The sequence below is a fragment of the Gastrolobium bilobum genome, unplaced genomic scaffold (assembly GCF_033153095.1).
Source record: "Gastrolobium bilobum isolate Gb01-03AN ecotype WA unplaced genomic scaffold, APGP_CSIRO_Gbil_v1 utg54127, whole genome shotgun sequence".
Lineage (NCBI taxonomy): Eukaryota > Viridiplantae > Streptophyta > Magnoliopsida > Fabales > Fabaceae > Gastrolobium > Gastrolobium bilobum.
Genome location: NW_026897050.1, coordinates 141,050 through 163,330, shown reverse-complemented (window position 1 = coordinate 163,330; position 22,281 = coordinate 141,050). Strand labels below are relative to the sequence as shown.

Here is a 22,281-nt window from a genome sequence, read left to right as displayed (position 1 = left end):
CGCCCTTTGATATAAGCTCCGAAAACAAGGAAGCTAACTTAAGAACTAAGGCAAGCTCACCGCGCCTTTGAACTAATAAACAAAGGACAGCTCCAGCTCGTCGCGACTCTACACAGATAACCTGATACTAAGGAGATAAGGCTACTTAGGTCCTAGTCTGACCTGCAGCCCAAACAGGGCCAATCAGAAGCCATACCGCCTTATGAAGGCGGCATCATAACTACTATTTAAGCAGAGGGTACACATCCAGGTACATCTATCTATTTTTATTATCACATACATACACCTGTCTCTGATACTAACTTAAACATCAGAGTGTCTTCGCAGGTACCCCATTCGGATTCACCGCGCTAGCAAAGGACAAAGGCTATACTGATCCTCAACAACAACTCTAAGCCCAAAGGCAAAGAACACCATCCCGTCTCAACTGTGTGTGATTCGGCCCAATACACATTGGCTAACCCATATTGTATTTGGTCTAATCACATCTTTTACTATAAGGGTATCACATCAACATTTTTAACATTAATATCACTTATATTCCAAATTAATTGAATAAAAACCATAAAAAATAAAGAATAAAAATGAATAAAATAAGAGAAAACAAAATAAAATAAAGAGGAAAAATAAATAAATAAAGGCAACGTAGGAATAATCTGCTTCCTTAATATATATATATTTTTTGATATAACCTGAAGGTATCTCCATTCAACTTCTTCCGGTTACTTTGTCCTCAGGATACGGGATGAGACTAATTCCCCCATTCGAGGAGAGAGACACATCCTCTAACTCTCCAAATTTTTCCAAAAATTTGCTTGAGATAACGTTTAAACTCCTGACTCAAACAAATATTTAGAAGCTCAGTTGCGATTTGATTTGTTAATATATTTTTTGATGTTACTATCATACACACCTAATACTACTATAACGGCAGCGTAGGAAAAATCTATAAAACCTTGGTTAATATATTTTTTGATGTTACTATCGTACGTGCCCAATAGTACGATAAAAATGTCCAAATCCCATACAAATAATATTCCAAAGAAGCTGCTATTAACTCTTCTTCTTACAATATTATTTTATACAAAATTATTATTATTATTATTGCAAAAGTATTTATTATTTTAAATGATGTATATTTGAAAATGTTTTATATTTTTTTTACTCCATAAAATTAAGAAGAGAGTGAAAGTAAAGACAAGAGGAGACAAAAAAACTATCAATTATATAGCAAAATGACGTCATTTTATCTAAAATGATATAAAATTATAGAAAAAAATTATTCTTATGCTACATGAGATAATTTTTTTTTTTACACACCTTTCGATAACAGTGTCATTTTTTTTTTCTTTTTTTTCAAGTGTTGGAGCTCACACATTTATTTATATGACATGAGATAACTTATCTCTTTTAATATGAGATTAACAAAATCCAAAATTATATCATAAAATTATTATTATTATTATTATTATTTTAAAAGACTTATTTTCACTTTTATAACCCCATGATGATGCAAACCTAGTTACTATAGAGGGACGGCGACGTTCAATGCTTAGAAGGCTTTTAAAGACTCTCCAAGCTCTTACGGCCTCAGCGCTAATAAAATAACCAGAAAAAAAAAATAGAAAAAAGAAAATTGTGGAATTTTCTTTTTGATTCTCCGATGTTCTAAGATCGATCTTACTTTCGATTGTTCATAAATTTGCTTCAATCGGGTACGTCTCGATCGTCTAATACTGATTCTAACTCTGGTTTTCTTCCACTTTTATTTGGGATCTTCTGCGTATCGGTGGCTGCCTATGCTATAATATTAAAAACTTAATTTTCTTTGATAACTTTTCTGATTTGTGGCTGACTCTGGAGTATTGATATGTCTTTGAATTCATTTGGGTGTTTTCAATTTTCTATCTTTTTCAATTGGGTATGCTCTTTTTCAATTACTGGTTATATATTTCTGGGTAGTGTTTTTAGTATTTTGATTATTATTATTATTCATTGATTAGTTTTTCTCTGTCTGAACGCTTCAGGGAGTTATATACTGTAGGTCGCAATACTGAGGTTTAGAGGTAATGAATCTTCAGTTGTTAAATACATGCAATGCATTATAATCCAGTGTTACTACTACTTATTTTCTTTTTTTTCTTCTTGGTGGATAATGTTACAGAATTTGTTCTGAATTTATCTCATCAATTTTAATTTTTGTAAAGAACCAATTCAACTCAAAAGCTTAAGTTATTGATTGAGGCTACATTAATAATTTTATATATCTCAACACGCCCCCTCACACGAGAGTCCACTGGGCTTGAAGGGTGGACAATGCACATGCCCACCTACACGTGCGAAGAAAGAAATTCCACTAGAAATAAAGTGGGTGGGGGGGGGGGGGGCAGTGACACCGAGACTCTGATACCATGTAAAGAACCAATTCAACCCAAAAGCTTAAGCTATTGGGTGAGGCTACATTAATGATTTTATATATCTCAACAATTTTCCCATTATCTTTATAGACATAACTTGTTTTTGGAATAAGTAAATTTTGGATGCTTTGTGAATTGTTGCTAGATAAAGTCATAATACTTGATGATGAGTGTATTCATTGGTTTGATCTTTTTTCTTTTTATTACTTCTGGTTTGCAGCTAAATGGCATCATTGGTTGCCAGCGGTAGCAGTCAAATGCCTCCTTCAGTTTCTGTCCAAGAAAAAGGAAGTAGGAATAAGAGAAAATTCAGGGCTGATCCACCTTTTGGGGAGCCAAATAAGATTGTTCCTTCACCTCAACATGAAAGCCTCAGTTATGAATTTTCTGCTGAGAAATTCGAAATAACCCAAAGTCATGGGCAAGCCGCTGTTTCTAACCTGTGTAGTATTAGCCAAGATCATTCCAATGGATTGAAGCTTGACCTTGGATTGTCTAGTCCTCTAGTTTCATCTGAGGTCAGGCTTAGCCCGACTAAGGAGGAACTCGAGGTGGATGAATTTCATGATGCTGATTGGAACGATCTCACAGAATCCCAGTTGGAAGAACTTGTCCTGAGCAATTTGGACACCATTTTCAGGAGTGCAATAAAAAAAATTGTTGCATGTGGCTACACTGAAGAAGTTGCTACAAAGGCCATCTTAAGGTCTGGCATCTGTTATGGATGCAAAGATACTGTGTCTAATGTAGTTGACAATACATTAGCATTTCTTAGGAATGGCCAAGAGATTGACCTTTCACTGGAACACTCTTTTGAAGATTTAGTGCAGCTTGAGAAGTACATCTTGGCTGAATTGGTTTGTGTTCTTCGAGAGGTTAGGCCATTCTTCAGTACTGGGGATGCAATGTGGTGTTTGTTAATTTGTGACATGAACGTTTCACATGCTTGTGCAATGGACAGTGACCCTTTAAGTAGTTTAGGCAGTGATGGCATTGCTGATGGCTGTTCTTCTTCTGTCCAGACTGAATCACAATCAAAAATAGAAATAAAAGCTCGTAAATTGAGTCTTCCAAGTCCTTGTAAATCAATTCCCTCAGGTTCTCAATGTGAGAAATCCTGTGTAGCAGGAAATTCTGGCATGAACAACTTCAAGAATTCTCAAATTCTTGGTGGACTCTCAGAGAAAGAGGGTGTTAATTCTGGATTTGATTTTGTTGATAAATCATCTAGTACTGCCTTAGCATCTCAATCTCCCCTGGTGGAAGAAAAGAGTGGGAGTGCTAGAAAGGTTCATTCCAGTAGCACCAAGAGGGACTACATTCTACGACAGAAGCCATTCCATGTGGAAAAAAGTTACCGGACATATGGGTCTAAAGGGTCTTCAAGAGGAGGAAAGCTGAGTGGCTTGAGTGGTTTACTCTTGGATAAAAAACTTAAATCTGTATCAGAATCTACTGCCGTAAACTTAAAGAGTGCATCCTTAAACATAAGTAAGGCGATGGGAGTTGATGTGACTAAAGACAATCATGACGCTGATTTCTCATCTAATGATGGACCACCTACCCCAATTGCATTTAGCCTGGATTCTACTGATACTGTTTCTCACTCAACTGATACTTCATGTTCGGTACATGAAGCCAAAGCTATCCCAGCGGTCAGTAGCCCAAATGCATTATCAGCTACAGTTACTGACCTTTCTCTTTCATTATCTTCAAAAAGCAAGTCGTCTATCTGCCTCAATAATGAGGCACCTAATAGTAGTTGTTTGGGGATACCGTTTGACAAGTCCTTGGGGCAATGGATACCCCAGGACAAAAAAGATGAGATGATTTTGAAGCTGGTTCCAAGGGTTCGGGAGCTGCAAAATCAGCTTCAAGAATGGACAGAGTGGGCAAATCAGAAGATTATGCAGGCTGCCCGTCGGCTGAGTAAGGACAAGGCTGAGCTTAAGACACTAAGGCAAGAGAAAGATGAAGTTGATCGTCTTAAAAAAGAGAAGCAATCTCTAGAGGAAAATACCATGAAGAAGCTTTCTGAGATGGAAAATGCCTTGTGTAAAGCAAGTGGACAGGTGGAACGAGCTAACACTGCTGTCCGGAAGCTTGAAGTGGAGAATGCTGTGCTGAGGAGAGAGATGGAGGCTGCTAAGTTACGTGCGGCAGAATCAGCCACAAGCTGTCAAGAGGTGTCACAGAGGGAAAAGAAGACCCAAATGAAGTTTCAATCATGGGGAAAGCAGAAATCCTTGTTTCAGGAAGAACTAATGGCTGAAAAACACAAATTGGCACAGCTGCGGCAGGAATTGGAGCAAGCTAAATTGCAACAGGAGCAAGTTGAGGTATGCTATTTCAAGCTCATTACTACTGTTTTTCCATGTGCTTTCTATCTTGTAAATGTTCACCTGATATCGATACTAACATATATGGCTTAGGCTATAGTTTAGTCTCATGGTGTCTTCAATATACAAGCCTCATTTCGTACGAAGTAAGAGATTATTTTATCTGAAATTTCAAAACTCCCCCACTCTCATTTTTTGCTCAGAATTAAATGAAATAAATTTCGATGAACTCGCATTGACATGTATTTGTTATTCATTTCTATGCATGTTTTAATCATTAACATTGTTTTCATGTAGAACAGGTTTCCCCTTCCCACAGTATTAGCTAACAAGGTAACATCATCTTTTTTTTTGGATATATCCACCGGTTCATCGATTACTCGACTTGTCAGGTTCGAGTACTGTCAGACTCATTATAAGGGGTAGCTCTCCCAAGACCCCTTTTTCCATTCCCTGGGCTCAAACTCAACATCATCTTTTTACCTTCTAAAAAGTCAAGAACAGCCTCCCCTTCTCCAAGCTATTAATCAATATGATGATCTATCATCTTTTTTCTGTCCTCGTACACCTTTTTTGTCTCATTTGACGTTAAAGGTTCTATCTCTCTTGTGGCTGCAAGACTTGTCCTTTAGTAAAAAAATACTGATATCAGAATCACAAAAATGTGAATATTGTTTTACTGAAGTGACACATGAGAGTAAAGTTTGGTACACATGCATCACTTGTTAGATTCCACAGATGCAACCGTATTCAATCTGTAAGTGCTAAATGAGTTTTGTTACTGGGACTGTTCTCATTGTAAAGGAAAAATTTCACAGGCTAGATGGCAGCAGGCAGCAAAGGCAAAAGAAGAACTTCTCATACAGGCCAGTACTATAAGAAAAGAAAGAGAACAAATTGAGGAGTCAGCAAAATCGAAGGAGGAAATGATCAAATTAAAAGCAGAAGAGAATCTGCAGAGGTTCAGAGATGACATCCAGAAACTTGAAAAAGAAGTGGCACAACTGAGACAGAAGACCGACTCTTCGAAAATTGCTGCTCTGAGAAGGGGAATTGATGGAAGCAATGCCAGCAGCTGTATGGACATGAAAACTGGCTCTGCTCTAGAAGAATCCCGGACCACTTTTATTTCAGAACTAGTTACAAATTTAAGTGACTACTCTTTGACAGGGGGTGTGAAACGGGAAAGGGAATGTGTAATGTGTCTTTCCGAGGAGATGTCTGTTGTATTCCTCCCATGTGCTCATCAGGTTGTTTGCTCTACATGCAATGAGCTCCATGAGAAACAGGGTATGCAAGACTGTCCTTCTTGTAGGAGCCCCATCCAGAGGCGTATTACCGTACGTTATGCCCGTTCATAGTTCATCTACCTGAGTGTTTTGAGCATTTTGAATAATGTCACTTGAATTGAATAATGCATTCAAATCATGCATGAGTTCAGACACATTAAGTTGCTTTCAATGCCAAGGTTGATTCTTCCGCTACTGCTTTCTTTTTCTTCTGCTGTTTTGGTTTTATTTGAAGTTCTTTTCTCTCGTGAGGTTGCACTTGTCTTTGTTTGCTTGGTGAAAAATATAATGCTCGTTCCGCTCCTCATCAAACCCTCCTCCTCCTCCATAATAATATGTAACTTTTTGGGCCAGAAGAAAATCTGAAAATCTCTAAACACATGCTTAAAAAATGCAATCAGTACTAAATGGTGGTAGCTCAGTTGGTGCATGGGAGCTAAGCAGGGTGGAGGTGAGAGCATGTGTTCGAATCTTCTCAGTACCACTTTTGGGAGGGGTTTAAAGCCTTAATCCTGGATCCGCCTCGAATCGGATTAATTGCGAAGCAATGAATCGATTGAAATATTTTCAAAAAAAAAAAAATTGCAGTGTGTGAGCACGTGTGCATCAGAAATGTAGGTTTGGTCACAAAGAAAGGCCACTCACATACTCGATTAGAAGTAGAAATAAAAGCAAAAGAAAACTGATTGGGAGACATTAAAAAATGAAGAAAAATAAAAGAAAAAGCATCATACATTCATACCAACAAATATTCTTAAAATACAATATCTCTTATTATGATTTTGTACATTACAAGTGAGAGATTCACTCTTTTAACAACCAATTTAAATACCAAAAAACGTATGCCGTAAAAATTGATGTGAAAAATAGCACAACACTGTCTTAATGTATGCTGACTCTTGTTAGATGAAAAGGTATTACTATTGTTAGAATTGTATTTCCAAGTAGTGAAATTGCGTTAGAATGTACGGGCTACGAGGTTTACATAACACGCCAATTCTCAAACAATACCATACGAGGTATTTATTCCACTAAAGTTGGTTGCTTCTTGGAGGCCTTAATTCTCCCTCACGCTCGTCACTTCCTAGGTCTAGGTCCCTTCTGAGACTAATAGTGTTGCATTTGAGTACGTACATAAAAGAATGAACTTGGGTCGATGATTGCTTTGTAGGAGAAAGACTGATATTTGCGAGATGGAGATCACAGATGATGCTGTACCCCTGAATTAGCATCCTTTCAAGAAATGCACGGCTTTCCTTCTCCGAACCGGAGAAGGTTCTTTATGGGTCTGGATCATGGTAGTCTCTCTCCAAAATAAAAAAAAAGAAAAGATTGAAGAGGAAAAGATCAAAAAGATAGGGATAGAAATGGAAGAAAATTTTCCATTTACGGCAAATGAACCACTGAATAAGTGGAGGGCCTGGAGCATATTAAATTTTCCCCCCCAACCGAGGAATGCTATTTTGCACTCTCCTAACAAACCATTAACTCATCAGAAAACAAATGGTCCTTACACTTAATTTTCCCCATGCACGCATAACCCTGGATGTGAGAGGTCATGCAGCCTCACATGTTAGTGGAGCCATGGAATTGAAAACAATTATGACATCACACTTCCTACGTTAGGAAATCTTTCCTCATGCTATATATACCCCATGCTTGGGAACACATGCACAATTACATACTAGCTAAGACTCACACTCAAGACCACTAGTTAAATTTGAATAACCCCATCAATTGATCCAGATACTTGGTGGTATTTTGTTGACACTCCCAATCATTGAAGCAGCTGAAATGGTAAGTTTAATTGTCCTCTGTCCCTTTATATATTATCTAGCTCTTTCTCATCTTTTCTGCCTATTTATGGACTTATGTTATTATGTGAAAATATTTACTTGAGGAGCTCTAACTTTATACAAGCATTTTGTTGGAAGATTTAAATGCAAATATATATTTGATAAATGACATACCATTTATCCATTCGCGAATCAAGAAACCTACCAAGTCATTATATTCAAATTCCTGTCTATCTAGCATTTCCAATATTTATTGCTATACTATATGAATCCTGATATGGAAGTAGAATCATATGAAAAGGAAGAAGGGGCCGGGAAACCCACTAATGTCGAATCTAATCTTGGAGAAGAATGTTCTATATCTGTCAAAAGAAGATGAGTTTGCTTGCCTTCTAAGCTAATTAAGAATCTAGTTAGCTACTTATAATACACAAAGGCATGTCAAGGCAACAAAACAAAGCCCATTTAGAAAGAGATATGGGGAGCTCAGGGAGCACAATCAGTAACATATCGAGAGCTGATGTGTCCAAGAGTGCTAACGGCCAAGAGCAATCAGTTGTATACTCAACTTCTGATTCAAGAACATGCACACTTCGAGTGAGTGTGGGAAGGGACAACGCAAGTGTCTCCCTCAGGGACTACACTTTTGACAGTGAAGGAACCAGAGTGGATATCAGTGTTCGTGATCATGAAACCAACAAAAGAGGTGGTGTTGATGTTGGTACCATTGATGTCAAATACGGGGGAAATGCTTTAGAGGTGCGTAAAGATGCAGGCCAGTTCAGCATTGGCTATGGAGTTCCACATGTGAGAATTGGTTTTCTGGTTGTTACCAAACATTACACCGAGACACATGGAAGCGCTTTGTTTGTGACACATGTGTACGGTTCTGCACAACAGAGATTTTCTCTCGTTGTTATGGAGGTTTGGTGCAATCATGGCAAAGGTTTTATGTGCAACTTAACGGGTCCTTCCCGGCACTATTCACTTTTAGAGACAACACAAGCTATGGGGAAGGTCTATTCTTCCAACGTTGCAGATGTTCATTTTTCTAACGGCCAGCAAACGACCAATACAGGCCTTATAAACAATACTGGATCAGTTAACGGTCATCTCAATGGTTCTATCATCAACTTTTTTGAAGTTTATTTGAACTATAGCGGGTGAGTTAAGTAGAGCTAATTACTCATCAGTAGTTACTTTAGGCCCTTAGTGCAGATGGACCAAATCATAGCTAGGTGGAGATTTGCATGGAGGTCTTATAGTTATTTCCTAATTGCTAATAACTATGTATTGTAGTCTAATGGTACCATTTGAGCTTAATCAAATGAGAAGTATTTCATACTGAATTTGATTCATAATTAAGACCTTACTATTGAGTTACACTTAACCTACTATTTTCAGTTGGACTCACCTTCTCTTAACAAATCAATTGTCTCAGAGAGAATAAAACCCATTTAATTGATTTACAAAACATTCATCTTTGGACACATAGGCAGCAGACACTCGAGAATCTAAGGAGCTCGAGCTCTTCCTAGCATTACCCTTCATTTTTTTATTCTTCGGCAGGTTTCTTTTGCAAAAGATTAAGTCTATTTATTCAAGGAATAGGGAGTGGGAATTTATTCAAAGAGCACAAGGACAAATATCCAAAACAGCCAGATTACAAAACTTCAAATGGTGTATATTTAGAAACTATTATAATGTTAGAGTTGTGTATTAAGAACCGATGTTTGTGCTTCCAGAAGGGAATAAAAAATTGATAGAGTCACTCACTCTTGATTTAAATTTCTTTAATAATTACTTAATTGGAAAATAGTAAAGTCATTTCATCTATATGCTGCCAAAAAATTAAGGATCAAAGCATCTCGTCAAGGGAATATTTGTTTTTTTTTTTGTTTTTTTTATGATTGCAGTCAAAAATTATATAAAGATCTGAGAATAAATTACAATTAATAAATTGGAAATACTATAGTCAAGAATAGCATAACGTGCTCCAAAGTCTAAAGAGCCATTTGTTTACGAAATTTCCCTACTCCAAATTATTCGGTAAAGAAGAACAACTTTAGAATCTTTTATCAACTGGGAATTTGTCAGATACTGCGAAGGTTTCCTACTCCTCCAAACACAGTTATGCCATTGTGGTCCCATAATTCACTTGCACTCGTCAACAACATTTTTATTCTAAATTAATTGGAGTCGGTAATAGATGAATCCAAATGAAAGGTAGGATGAAATAAAAATAAAAATAAAAATAAAAATAAATAAAATGATAATAATAGTATGAGAAAAGTGTTTGTCATTTCAAACCCTAGTAGTACATATAAAAATAAAAATAAAAATAAAAATAAGAGGGGTGTAAAAAAAATTGGGAAGGGAAAAAGAGATAAAGGAAAAGAAGAAGGGGAAAAGAAGAAAAGAGGGGATGGGGCGGGGGGAACGAAGAGGAAAAACACTAAAAAAAGACCATCTTGAATATAGGAATAACAACAGGTCTAACCCCCCACCATGCTAATAGTTTTTCTCCATTTCATCCTAAGGCACATCATTTGTCAATCTATATCTCACTCCATTAAGTCTTGCTTTACTACCTTCCTCCAAACAAGTTTCGGTCTACCTCTATCTTTCCTTGTGTCTAGCTTTTGGTAACAAATTTTTGTTCTTACGGGAGTACACAGATGCCTTCTCATTACATGCCCAAACTACCTCAATCTATATTCTCTCATCTTTTCAGTCGCTGCTAGGATTCTTACCTTCTGTCGAATATCTTTATTTTTTATATTATCCACCCTCGTATAACCACACATTCACCTTAGCATCTTCATATCTACTACTTCCACAACTTTCAACTCCATAACATTGCAGGCTTGACTGATATTCTATAGAATTTTTCTTTTAGCTTAAGGAGAATTTTGCGGTCAAATAAAAATCAACACTACGCCATTTTATCTACCCTGCTATGATTCTATAATTTAGTCAATTTCTTGCCATTTTGCAAAATGGATCCCAGAGTTGCCAACATCAATCATATAAAAATAGGAAATGCGGGAATCGACATATATTGGTATATATGGGGCATAATAGTTTTCAAAGGCGTACATATTAATCATGATGTCGAAAAAAAGGAAACCCACTAATATGGAATCTCATCGGGAGAAGAATGCTCCATATCTGTCAAAAATAAAATAAAAAATAAGTTGCTACTCTTCTAAGCTAAGAATCTAGTTAGCTGTTTATAATACAGAAAGCCATGACAAGGCCACAAAACAAGGCCATTTAGAAAGAGACATGGGCAGCAAAACCAGTAACTTGAAAGTTGATGTGTTAAAGAGTTGTAGCGGGCAGGAGCAAACAGTTTTATACTCGATTTCTGATTCAAGAACTTGCACCCTTCGAGTGAGCGTTGGCGTGGACAACGCACGTGTGACCCTGAGGGATCACACTTTTACAAGTGAAGGAACCATAGCGGATATCGGAGTTCGCGATGAAACCAACAGAGGAGATGGCGGTGGTTCTCTTCGTACCTTTTATTTCTACAACGGTGGCAATACTCCTGTAGTATATAGTTATATATATATATATATATATATATATATATATATATATATATTTCCTAAACAAAATATATGTGTAAAAAATCTTGCTTCACTCTACAGTGACTCTGGTGGGCTGATTCTTTTTGTGTTGAGATTATTAAATGTCTGTGGGCCAAGTGTTAACTTTAGGCCCATTGTGATTTTCCCTATTCAGCTGAAGTTGGGTCTTTGTGCAATAAGCAACACACCTCAAAACGTCAGCGTTTTAAGATGTGATGGCTTAATGGTATATGAGCTCCTCTTCGTGCTGTGCGTTGGCGAAATCTTCATTTTTGGGTATTCTGATATAATCTCCTGAGAGAATAGGCTCTGCTAGGGTTTTGCGGTTTTGAGTGTTCTTGTACAAACACTGAGTGAAACACTGTGATTTTGGCTATGATGCTTTGATGAATCTTGTTCATCTCAACAAGACGGTTCATTTGATCGGTGAGATCTTCTGATTGGTATTCAAATGCTGGAGAAGAAAATCTGCAAGGTGGTCCTGTGAAGCTCGTGTGTTCGGCTTGGAGGTCCAGAGATAGGAACTATGAGTTTCCTATGCTAGCTTGTGAAGATTGGGAAGTCTTCTTCATCTATATAATATCAGTTGTTTACCGTTCTTGATCTTGAGTGTTTATTCAAGATCTGTTTGTCTTGTTGTTATTTGTTGAGAAATTAAGTTCCTTATTTGCTAGTTTCTGTATACTGTGAATTCTTGTTTTTCTTTCTGATCTTGAATAAACTGCATATCAGAGGGCGTTTAACCCTCTTTAGGCCCCAGGACGTAGGAAACTCACTAACCCTGAGTTTCTGAACCTGTAAAATACTGGTGTCTCGTCGCTTTATGCTTTCTTTATTCTTTCTTGTTATGTTTCTTGCGTTACTGTTTGTGAAACAGATTTCCCAAATTACAACAACTCCATTGGTGAGTAAAGGCGCAGATTACATGCTCATCCATTATGGAGTTGAGCATGTGAGAATTGGCGTTCTTTATGCTTGCACAATTAACATCGGCACACCTTGGCCCGCTTTGTTTGTGGCGCACATGTACGGTTTTCCTGGCGATAAATTATCCGTCGCTGTTGTGGAGGTTTGGCGCAACCGTGACACATGTTTTATGTTCAATTTGAGGGGTCCTAACTGGTACTCTTCACCTTCACATGCCACTCAAGATATGGCTATGTACTATGCCCATTTACCGCCTATTCAATTTACGCGAACGACCAACACAGGCCTTATAAACAATACTGGTGGACCAGTAAATGGTCATCTCAACGGTTCTATTATCAACCTTTTTAATATCTTTGTTAATTATGAAAGAATGAAGAGTTAAATAATAGTTACTTTAGTCCCTTATATATGACTTTGTAGTGTGATATATGGTACCAATTGAGCTTAATCAATCGAGAAGCAATTAATACTGAATTTGATTAATAATTAGTTACACGTAACCTACTACAATAAATATAAACTAATTTGAGTGCTTTGTTCAGTTGGTGTAATATTATAAAATGGTGAGATTAAACCTAATTCAAACTCATCCGCAAATTGCCACATGTTATCTAAAACAGGGTTATTAAACTTGAATCCATAATCGATTTGTTTGGGATAGTGGGTTGATATATAGGTGATGGTGACCGAAAAACACAATAGTTCTTTAATTCACGTTTCCTCATTTTCATTTTAATCCGGAATACGACTAAAAAAAAATGGAAAAGAATATATACTAGTCTATATTGTTGTTGACTCGGGTGGCTTGCGAGATATACATTCTGATAGTTTAGTAATGAACTGGATCAAATAAGGTAAAGGGTGAAGTATATTGATGTGACGAAAACAAAAGTGGTAATGGACTAGACTAAAGCCCTGAGGTGTCACCATACTAGCCTCAGTCTTGCTGAGGGTGCAAAGGGAGGATGTGTGTTGGGGGCTACAATTATGCTCATCGGGAGAGAATTCTGCGGAGTAATGACAAATAGAGAAGATGAATAGTAAGAAAGTTGAGATCCTTTTATGTAGGTGTTGGAGAGTACTTCCCAAGGCACAAAGTGTGATGTCATAACTATTTAGGTGAGAGGTTGTATAGCCCCTAGTAAAGGGTTATGTGTGCATGAAAAATACGAGAGAACTTATGTAGAGAGGAGTTACATGTTCCACGTGATTTGAGAAGGGATTATGTGTGCAATTTTTTAGCTGACTCGGCAGAGCTATCCGGTCGGACCGGAAGAAGTACAATCACCTGATTTATAAAAAGCCTAAGAAATGAATTACTCTATAGGTTGCTGGATGTGCCATTATTAGTATAATTTGACTGGCTTCTTTGTGGTTTGAGACATCACAAACGATGTACCTTCAATTGACTCTGGACCTGACCACGTTCATGATGGAAGGATTTTTTTTTGTCCTGTTATGTTTTGAATCTTTTGATATTATGTGCTGCCTTGATATGGATTTTTTTTTTTAAAGGATGATCCAGTTAGCTCCTTTCTTGGCCTATACGTTCAGTGGTCCCCCAAACAAAAAAAATGCCAAATTAACATGCAAATATCATTGCTATGCTCATTTGGGTCCGTTAAAAAAAATCTATTATCACTCTGCCCAGATACCAGCGTTTGGTAGGCCTAATAATTTGCAATAAATAACCTGCTATTGATTCAGCCCACATACCAGTGTTTGGCAGGCCTAGTAATTTGCAATGTGTCATCTGCTTTGCTCTGATGTTGTTCAGAGCAGAGTGGTACGACGAGGCTTCATTTTGTCATGCAGTTGGAATTCAATATTAGTTGTGCCACTGTTCCGCATTGCATATTGCGAAATCAAAAGTACAAAAGATCCTATCATGATAAAGTAAGTACTTTTGTGATCGGCCATATCTTTGTTATTTATTAACATGTGTTTGATGAATATTCAGACACGATAAATTGAATAGTACAAGACTATTAATTGATCGAGTCCTAATACAATTTTTGGGATTGCTATATGTTTTTTGATATACCAACATACATGACTAAATCTTGTGAGATATATGTTGTTTAATAGGCTTAGTACTAGATAGAATATTCAGAGTTTTGTATTATTCGTTAAACACCTTTTATTCAGTATTTATATAATTTTAAAAAAATTAAACAAAGTATAATTTTTAAAATTTTATTTTTCTTAGTTTTTTAACAAATTAAACAAATCCCAAGAAAGATAATTTCATGAGGTTAACACTTTTTAAAATAGAAATATTTATTAAGATCCTGAATCACTATATTAGACATTATCATAAAATAGGTTGGCAAAAGCTAAGAGTATTTGTTTTGCCTAATAAAAATGTGTAAATATTGTTATTAATTAGTGGTGTATTTCAGTACATTATAAGACATCAATTAAAACATAATATGTATTTTTTTTTAAATAAAAAATTCAATTTACATCTTTTCGATTTGAGATTAATCTTTATTGAAATACTAATTTTTTTCCCCTAAAATGTATTTCGAATTAGAATTTAAATAATTAATATTAAAAGTAAAATTCATATCAGTGATATATTTTTGCTTAGTTATCAATTGAATCACAACTTAGTGGGTAGTAAAATTTGTTTTTTATATCTTTTATAAAATGTATTATAAAATTTACCTATTTGAAACTACTAAACAATAATTTTAGGGTGATGTTTATATATATCTTATCGTCTCTTACTTTCTCTGCCTACATTATTGACTTCTGGTTCTGTGAAAAGGACTCAGCAATCTCTGCTTTTCTAACTATTATTGGGTGGGTTAGAGTAACTAAATCCAAATGATAGTTGCATATGAATTTATCAAGGGACTATGTAAAGTTTAGCTTGTTTAAAAAAGTGGGATCTAATGTTTATATAATAATAGCTCACGGAACAGGTTAAGAGGAATGAGTAATTTTTTTACTATTATTTTGGACGTAAATAACAAGATTTCAACTCTCATATATAAAGAATAATGTAAATCTGCATTGGCTAATTATGAAATCAGAAATGACTGCAAATCACGGGATGGAAGAACCATAACAAAACAAACTTCTATTAACAAAGTCTTAATGCATCACTGTTGCTTTCATTGGCTGATGACCCTACTTAAAAATCAGTTTTAATTTACGTAAATTTTGGTAATCATGTCGTTATTATTAATAAAAAAAAAACTATACTTTTGTTATCTACTCTCATTGGTAGCAGTTGGCGTTTGTTTTCTTGTGTCGGAAAAGAAGCTCAACAACATTGCACCATTGTCAACTCTTCTGACTCCATCGATCTCTCTCCGTGTAGTAGTTAAAACCTAATCTTGTCTCCATTTCCATCATATATTGACTAGTTTGGTTTCACTTGTGTAAGATGTGCCACTAACTATGGTGGTGAAAAAAAGCATGAACTTCTTCATGAAATCAGAGACATAAAATTTTTGTTTTCTTTCTTAATAAGCAAGTTAGCTTCTCTATCAATTCAAGATGTTGAGTGTAATTCGAAGAAAACTCCGACACTTTTATTCAAGGATGTTGTGGCTACTATGGAAGCGTCCCAGGTCTAAAGTTGTTATCAAAAGGTTTAGAAAATTGAACTGTAAGGGTCACTCTAGAGCAGAAATGTGTAACAGCATATCTAAAAGTCATCATCACTCAAATGGCCACTTAGTGGAGTCTGAATCTGGAAGGCCTATTCGGTTTGCTACATTCAATGTTGCCATGTTTTCTCTAGCACCAGCTGTTTCAGAATTTGATGAGTGGGTTGTTTCCAATCATGAACAAGGATCTAATAAGAAGAATTCAACAAGGGTTGATTTTCCCAAGAGTATACTAAAGCAATCTCCATTGCATGCTTCTCTGAATAAAGCTCAGGATCTTTCTGACTCTAAGATTATGCCACGATCAAATTTGAAGGTTTCTATTAATCTTCCTGATAATGAGATTTCATTGGCAAATAGTAGATTGCTTGCTTCAATGGAGGGAAAAGAGGGTACATCAGACACAATCATTGGCAGTGTTTCAGGAAGAAAACAAGTCCCAGCAAGGTCTCCTGTATGCTTTCCTTTCATTATGAATTATTGTGAGGGCACTGAGAAATTCACAAGCAGCAGAAGCATCTTGGAAGTTCTGAGAGAGATTGATGCTGATGTGCTGGCCCTGCAGGATGTGAAGGCAGAGGAAGAGAAGAGCATGAAGCCTCTTTCTGATTTGGCAAGTGCTTTGGGGATGAAATATGTTTTTGCAGAAAGTTGGGCTCCAGAATATGGAAATGCCATCTTGTCCAAATGGCCAATTAAGAGGTGGAAAGTTCAGAAGATTGCTGATGATGATGATTTCAGGTTTTTTTTTTTTTTTTTTATCTCTCTCCCATATTTTCGTTGAATTTTTTTCAATTTCATGAAAGTAAAGTGTAAACCGTGTTGTACAAGACTCCTAGAATTGTAAAGATAGAAGTAAGGGTCGATTATATATAATTTTACCCTTGTATTTTTGCAAAGATTCCATTTCCCAGATTTGAATCATTGACCTTCCGGTCACAAAAAAACAACCTTATCACTGCTTCAAGGCTTAGCCTTTTAATTTCATGAAAGTAGTTAGTTATTATTATTATTATTATTTTTTTGGTGACTGTAAAATGCAATGACTCTTGTTTGAGTGATGCAGAAACGTTTTGAAGGCCACAATTGATGTGCCATGGGCAGGAGAAATAAATTTCCACTCTACTCAACTTGACCATTTAGATGAGAATTGGAGAATGAAGCAAGTAAATGCAATAATCCGTTCCAATGACCCTCCCCACATCTTAGCAGGAGGTCTCAATTCTCTATATGGAGCAGATTACTCATCAGAGAGATGGACAGACATTGTTAAGGTAATTTTCTCACAAATATTTACATTAAATTCTGTTTCTTTTGCACTCACTCACATAGGGCATGTCACATCTAAGAGAATTTCATTTCATTTTATTTTTATTTGTAGTATTATGACAAACTTGGAAAGCCAAGGCCAATGACCGAAGTGATGAACTTCATGAGATCAAAAGACTATGTTGATGCAAAGGATTATGCAGGAGAATGTGAGCCCATTGTCATCATTGCCAAAGGCCAAAGTATCTTACTTATTTAATTGCTTGTTTGCTAACTGAATTTAGCTTATCATATGATTGTTACAAACTTCAAAGTTTAATGTGAGTGCTTAAATAGATGTGCAGGGGACATGCAAGTATGGCACACGTGTGGATTACATTTTGGCTTCCCCAAACTCACCTTACCAATTTGTTCCGGGGTCGTACTCAGTCATTTCTTCTAAAGGCACTTCTGATCACCACATAGTGAAGGCTGAAGTGATGAAAGTAAACACATCTTCTCAGAAAAATGTTATCAGACAATGCAAGAAACTAAAGCGGAAGGTTGTGAGAATAACACCGCCTTGTTCTTCAACAGGTGTATGGGAATCAACCCCATCTCCCAAACTACTAGTGACATAAAAAAGTTTGATTGATACAAGTAATAAGGTATATTTTGATAAGCAATGTTTACACCTGCAATGAAACTTAACAATTCATAGTGCTCTTGATCGAAGCTAATGCCACAAATAGATAAGATTTCGAAATCTCATATATAAATGTTTACACCTTGCTGGATGCTTCTTATAATTCAGTTCAGGTTGTTATACTTCTATTAATATGTAATATATGATATGCTTTAAACAACATGATCTTACATCGTATTGCAAGCAATTTAATATTAAATCAAGCAATAGTTAAGTTTATTTTAGTCTTTCTAGCTGCATATCATGGTATTTACAATTCAAACCAATAATAATCAGCATTCATGTCCCGGTCGGTACCTACCCCTGACCCCTCAAATACTACACAGTACATACAGAGCTTCTAGCAAACTCTGTTTTCTCAGGAGTGTTTTTGGAAATATAAGTCCAATTTTAATAAAAGCTTAATCAATTCCTTCACAACATAGCATGTTCTTCTGGCAAACAAATTGAAAATTATTCTTGTTATTTTTTATTTAATTAAATATTTCTGCAGTGCAGATAAATTATCTGCATTTACTTCCAAAACAACGTCGTTTTGGGATTGAAAAATTAGAAAATTATAATTATAAAGACTATAATAACGCTGAAATAAATTAAAATTACAAAAACACCATAATTTCCGTCCCAAAACGACGTCGTATTAGGCTTACTGCATATAACTTATCTGCAGTATCTGCAGAAAAAAATAAACCCTTTTTTTATTTAATTAAATATTTTTAATCATTTTACTTTGTTTGAAGGATGAAGGAGCTAATAGTAATACATATAGTACGACTCCTGTTAGAGATATATACTTTTTCGGTATAAAAATTACACATACCATATCTCATCCGTGTTTTTTTTTCTCTCTCCTTTTTTGGTAATGAAAATAATGGTTCAATTTTTCTTTATATTATAAAATGAGTAGATAAATCTTCTACTTTCAACTTTAAAGAGATACCAAAATTACTCTAAACATTAATATAATCAAAAGGAACACGTAACACAAGTTTGGCTTAATTATTGTTTTAAAAGTATCAACAATCCTCAAGTACATGGTTTGATTATATTCTTGACCAGTTCCACATTTAGGGGCAAACCTACGTATACAGTGTGGATGGCAATTTGCATTCCCATAGGTGAATAATTATTATATTTTTTGTTAATTTATAGATTAGCAGTCAAACAATCTACACCCGCAAATTTTTTTGGTTTAGTTCCGTCTCTGGCCGCCTTTACTAATAATATCAAGGTATATACCTTTATTACTATTTTGTCTCTATCAAAACAAAACATTTAAGTATAATTTAATTTGAAATAAACAAATTCGGGATAACGTGAGGATTGGCTGGGTAAAGGGTGCAATTGACGTAAACCTCAGTCAACCATTAATCGATAGTATAGATTGAATTGAACTGAATTTTTTTAAACAATTGAATCAAATTAATTTAAACCAATTCGGTTCAAATAATCAAATATTTTTTTTATCCCAAACTCAAGGTTCGGTTCAAAATTGATTCGATTTGTTTGAAAACAGTTCAGTTCAATTTAAAAATGGTTCGATTTGGTTCGCAACCAATTCAGGTCAAATTTATTTTGAAAAGAAAATAAAAGAAAAGAAATAAAGTAATAAATATAAAGATAAAAATAAAATAAGCAACTAAATAAATAAAAAAATAGAGAGAAATAAAGAAAAAAAAGAAAAAAATTCAATTTATGAACTATTTTTTAAACCAGTTCGATTCTTAAACTGCTTTATTAAAATCAATTTGATTCATGGATTGGTATTTAAAAATTAGTTATTTTAAGTACAGCTCAATTTTTTGATTACATATCCTTAATCGATAATAATAATGATAAGGAGAAAATGTGTGTCATTTTAAATAACACACCTTATATTTTTTTACTCTCACGAAGAGGTGAGATCCACACTTTTTTCACTCATTCTCTCTCCTATGATTTATCTCTTTCTCTCACTTAAAATAACACAACTTTGTATCCTTTAAGATGATAGATACTTTCCCCTAATGATAATAATAAAATCTTTGTATGTAATTTCAACGGTTGTTCAAGTTGGGTTGGTGAGGTCAGCCGCTTGCAGTCCAATCCATAGAATTAACACGTGACGTAGATAATAAAGTTAGACAGCATATCAGACATCCTATCCTTTGTAGAAAAATTGTTAGATAGATACTTAAATTAACAATTGACGTAGATAATAAAGTTACGTGAAGTATGTCATAAATGAACCTAGCTATTTCTAATTATCTTATGTGGCCAAGCGTTGATTTAAGTACTTACTTACCTAAGAATTTATCTTTCATTAGATGAGAATCCACAATGAAAAATGTATCCACATATTGGTCTTCTTCTGCATCTTCTTTTTTCTTTCTTCAATCAGTCTTAATTTTAGTATAAGGCGTTTCCCACTCTCTATTACATTTTTAAAAAAAGTTTTTTAGTCACTCTAGACTAATTATATAGATACAAGACAAGGAAGCAGATAATACTTTAGGATTATCTAACTCTCTTTTTTTGTAAATAGGATTATCTAACTTTTATTATTATTATTATTATGTACGTAAGTAAAATTGGTTTTTCAAAAAAATAATGGAAAAATGTATGAGAAAGTTTCATAATATAAAGGACTAGCTAGTAATATTCTTCACTTGTTAGAAATATATACATATCTAGTCCCACACCAATTTAAGAGCGAGATGAACCTCCCGTTAGAGGCAGTAATAAAACCCAGGTGAATAACAACTACTAACCACTCAGCCGTGAACTCTTCAGCATTTCATGTTAATTAGGGCTTCTCCTAACAGAAGATGAGAAGAAGCTCTATATATAGTTAATTAGTTGTTTAAATTTTTAAAAAGTCAACGAACATCTTACGATGTGCAAAAACAACTTCAAATACACGTTTTTTTTTTGTTCTTTTTTTATATCAAATACAACTTGTGGTTTATTTTATAACTTATCTTTCTTTTTTATTTTATTTCTCGGTTCATGGGAATGAATAAGGGACGACTCTACCAGATTGTTTTCTTCTTCTTCATTCTCAGTATCAGACCTGATTTTTATCACTTATCTAAATTACTTATCTCTCTAATTTCTTTTTTATCACTCATTTCTTAATTTTTTTGGCCTAAGTTAACTTTTTTTTGGGGATAATGTAGCCTAAGTTAACTTAAATACCATTTAAAATTACATAAATTGTCCATTCAAATGTTCAATCACTTACACCTAAATTATTTATCTCACTAATCTATCGTCGACCTAAATGTTCATTTTGACCTGTAAACATTAAACAAAGTGTAATGTCTATTTCGTATTGTCTATTTCATTTTGAAAAAATCAAGCGTCTCATTTTGTAATTCTTAGGACATTAAGCGTCTATTTTGTTAAGCGTCTGTCATTCATTTTGTATTGTCTATCTCATTTTGAAAAAAATCAAGTGTAATTTCCGATAGTTGAACATTAAGTCTCTATTTCATTTCATTTCCGATAGGAGACCTATGAAAACAACCTAAGATGTCTATTTCATTTCATTTCATTTTGTAAACATTAAACATTAAGCGTCTCATTTCATTTTGAAAAATCAAATGCAAAATTATGGAAGGTTGAAACTTGAAATAGTTGAAAATGAAGAAAAAAAGCAATTCAAAATCATTCAAAATAAAGAAAACAATTGAATTACATGATGTGATCGGAAAAAAAAAATTAAGATGGATGGAGGCAAATTACGTTCACAACTCTTACAATTTCAATTATGGATGGAGGACACTCTCAAGTATTTGTATTCACCGAAATACATAATTGAGTTTATAAGAGTTGTAAACAAATAGGTGGAAATTGCACTCAAATTATCTTCAGAGTCATGTGTTGCTAATTGAGCTACACTCATTGGCTATTATCCTTATTTTTTGTAAAAAGTTTGTTTCCCATGCTCTAATTAGTAACCTTCTGGTCAACCTTATCCTTGTTGCAAAGGGCTTTGCCTTACCCACAAGGGGAAGGATCCGTTTATAAACTTTTTTGATAAGTTTTTATAAATTACATTATCTTCTTCCGGGAGAACATAATGAAATTAGTGTTCTCCTAAGAAAAGACAGTGTAGTTTGTAAGAGTTTGTAAATATAACCTGCTCTTACCCACAAATATAAAATAAGTGATAAAAAAAATTAGACATGTATAATTTCAGAGTAAATCACACAATTTATCATGTATTAAACTAAAAAAAACAATATTTTGCAAGTAATATATAACTTAGAAGTTTTCATTTATAAGAACGTTGACAAATCAAGCACAACGAAAATATTATAACAAGTTGGCTTATCAAACATGCATCACAGTGA

At 34.8% G+C, this 22,281-nt stretch overlaps 2 protein-coding genes across 2 annotated transcripts; both read left to right on the top strand.

Annotated features, from left to right (window-relative positions):
* The first annotated feature begins 1,601 nt into the window (after positions 1-1,601).
* On the top strand, positions 1,602-6,234 carry LOC133303725 (putative E3 ubiquitin-protein ligase RF298). Its single transcript, XM_061503689.1, has 4 exons — positions 1,602-1,715; positions 2,028-2,066; positions 2,638-4,756; positions 5,575-6,234. The coding sequence occupies exons 3-4, from the start codon at positions 2,642-2,644 to the stop codon at positions 6,115-6,117; spliced, it is 2,658 nt and encodes an 885-aa protein (XP_061359673.1). The 5' UTR covers positions 1,602-1,715; positions 2,028-2,066; positions 2,638-2,641; the 3' UTR covers positions 6,118-6,234.
* A 9,643-nt stretch (positions 6,235-15,877) lies between these two features.
* Positions 15,878-17,879, top strand: LOC133303712 (uncharacterized). The gene is made up of 4 exons (XM_061503669.1): positions 15,878-16,731; positions 17,057-17,264; positions 17,372-17,501; positions 17,596-17,879. Exons 1-4 carry the CDS (start codon positions 15,878-15,880, stop codon positions 17,877-17,879), a joined length of 1,476 nt encoding a protein of 491 aa, XP_061359653.1.
* Positions 17,880-22,281: the final 4,402 nt, after the last annotated feature.

Excerpts from the sequence above, each read along its gene's own strand:
- LOC133303725 (XM_061503689.1), top strand. The coding sequence starts at position 2,642 with ATGGCATCATTGGTTGCCAGCGGTAGCAGTCAAATGCCTCCTTCAGTT. Across the intron at positions 4,757-5,574 it reads TGCAACAGGAGCAAGTTGAG|GCTAGATGGCAGCAGGCAGC; the intron begins GTATGCTATTTC and ends AAAATTTCACAG.
- LOC133303712 (XM_061503669.1), top strand. The coding sequence starts at position 15,878 with ATGTTGAGTGTAATTCGAAGAAAACTCCGACACTTTTATTCAAGGATG. Across the intron at positions 16,732-17,056 it reads GCTGATGATGATGATTTCAG|AAACGTTTTGAAGGCCACAA; the intron begins GTTTTTTTTTTT and ends TGAGTGATGCAG. Across the intron at positions 17,502-17,595 it reads CATCATTGCCAAAGGCCAAA|ATGTGCAGGGGACATGCAAG; the intron begins GTATCTTACTTA and ends GTGCTTAAATAG.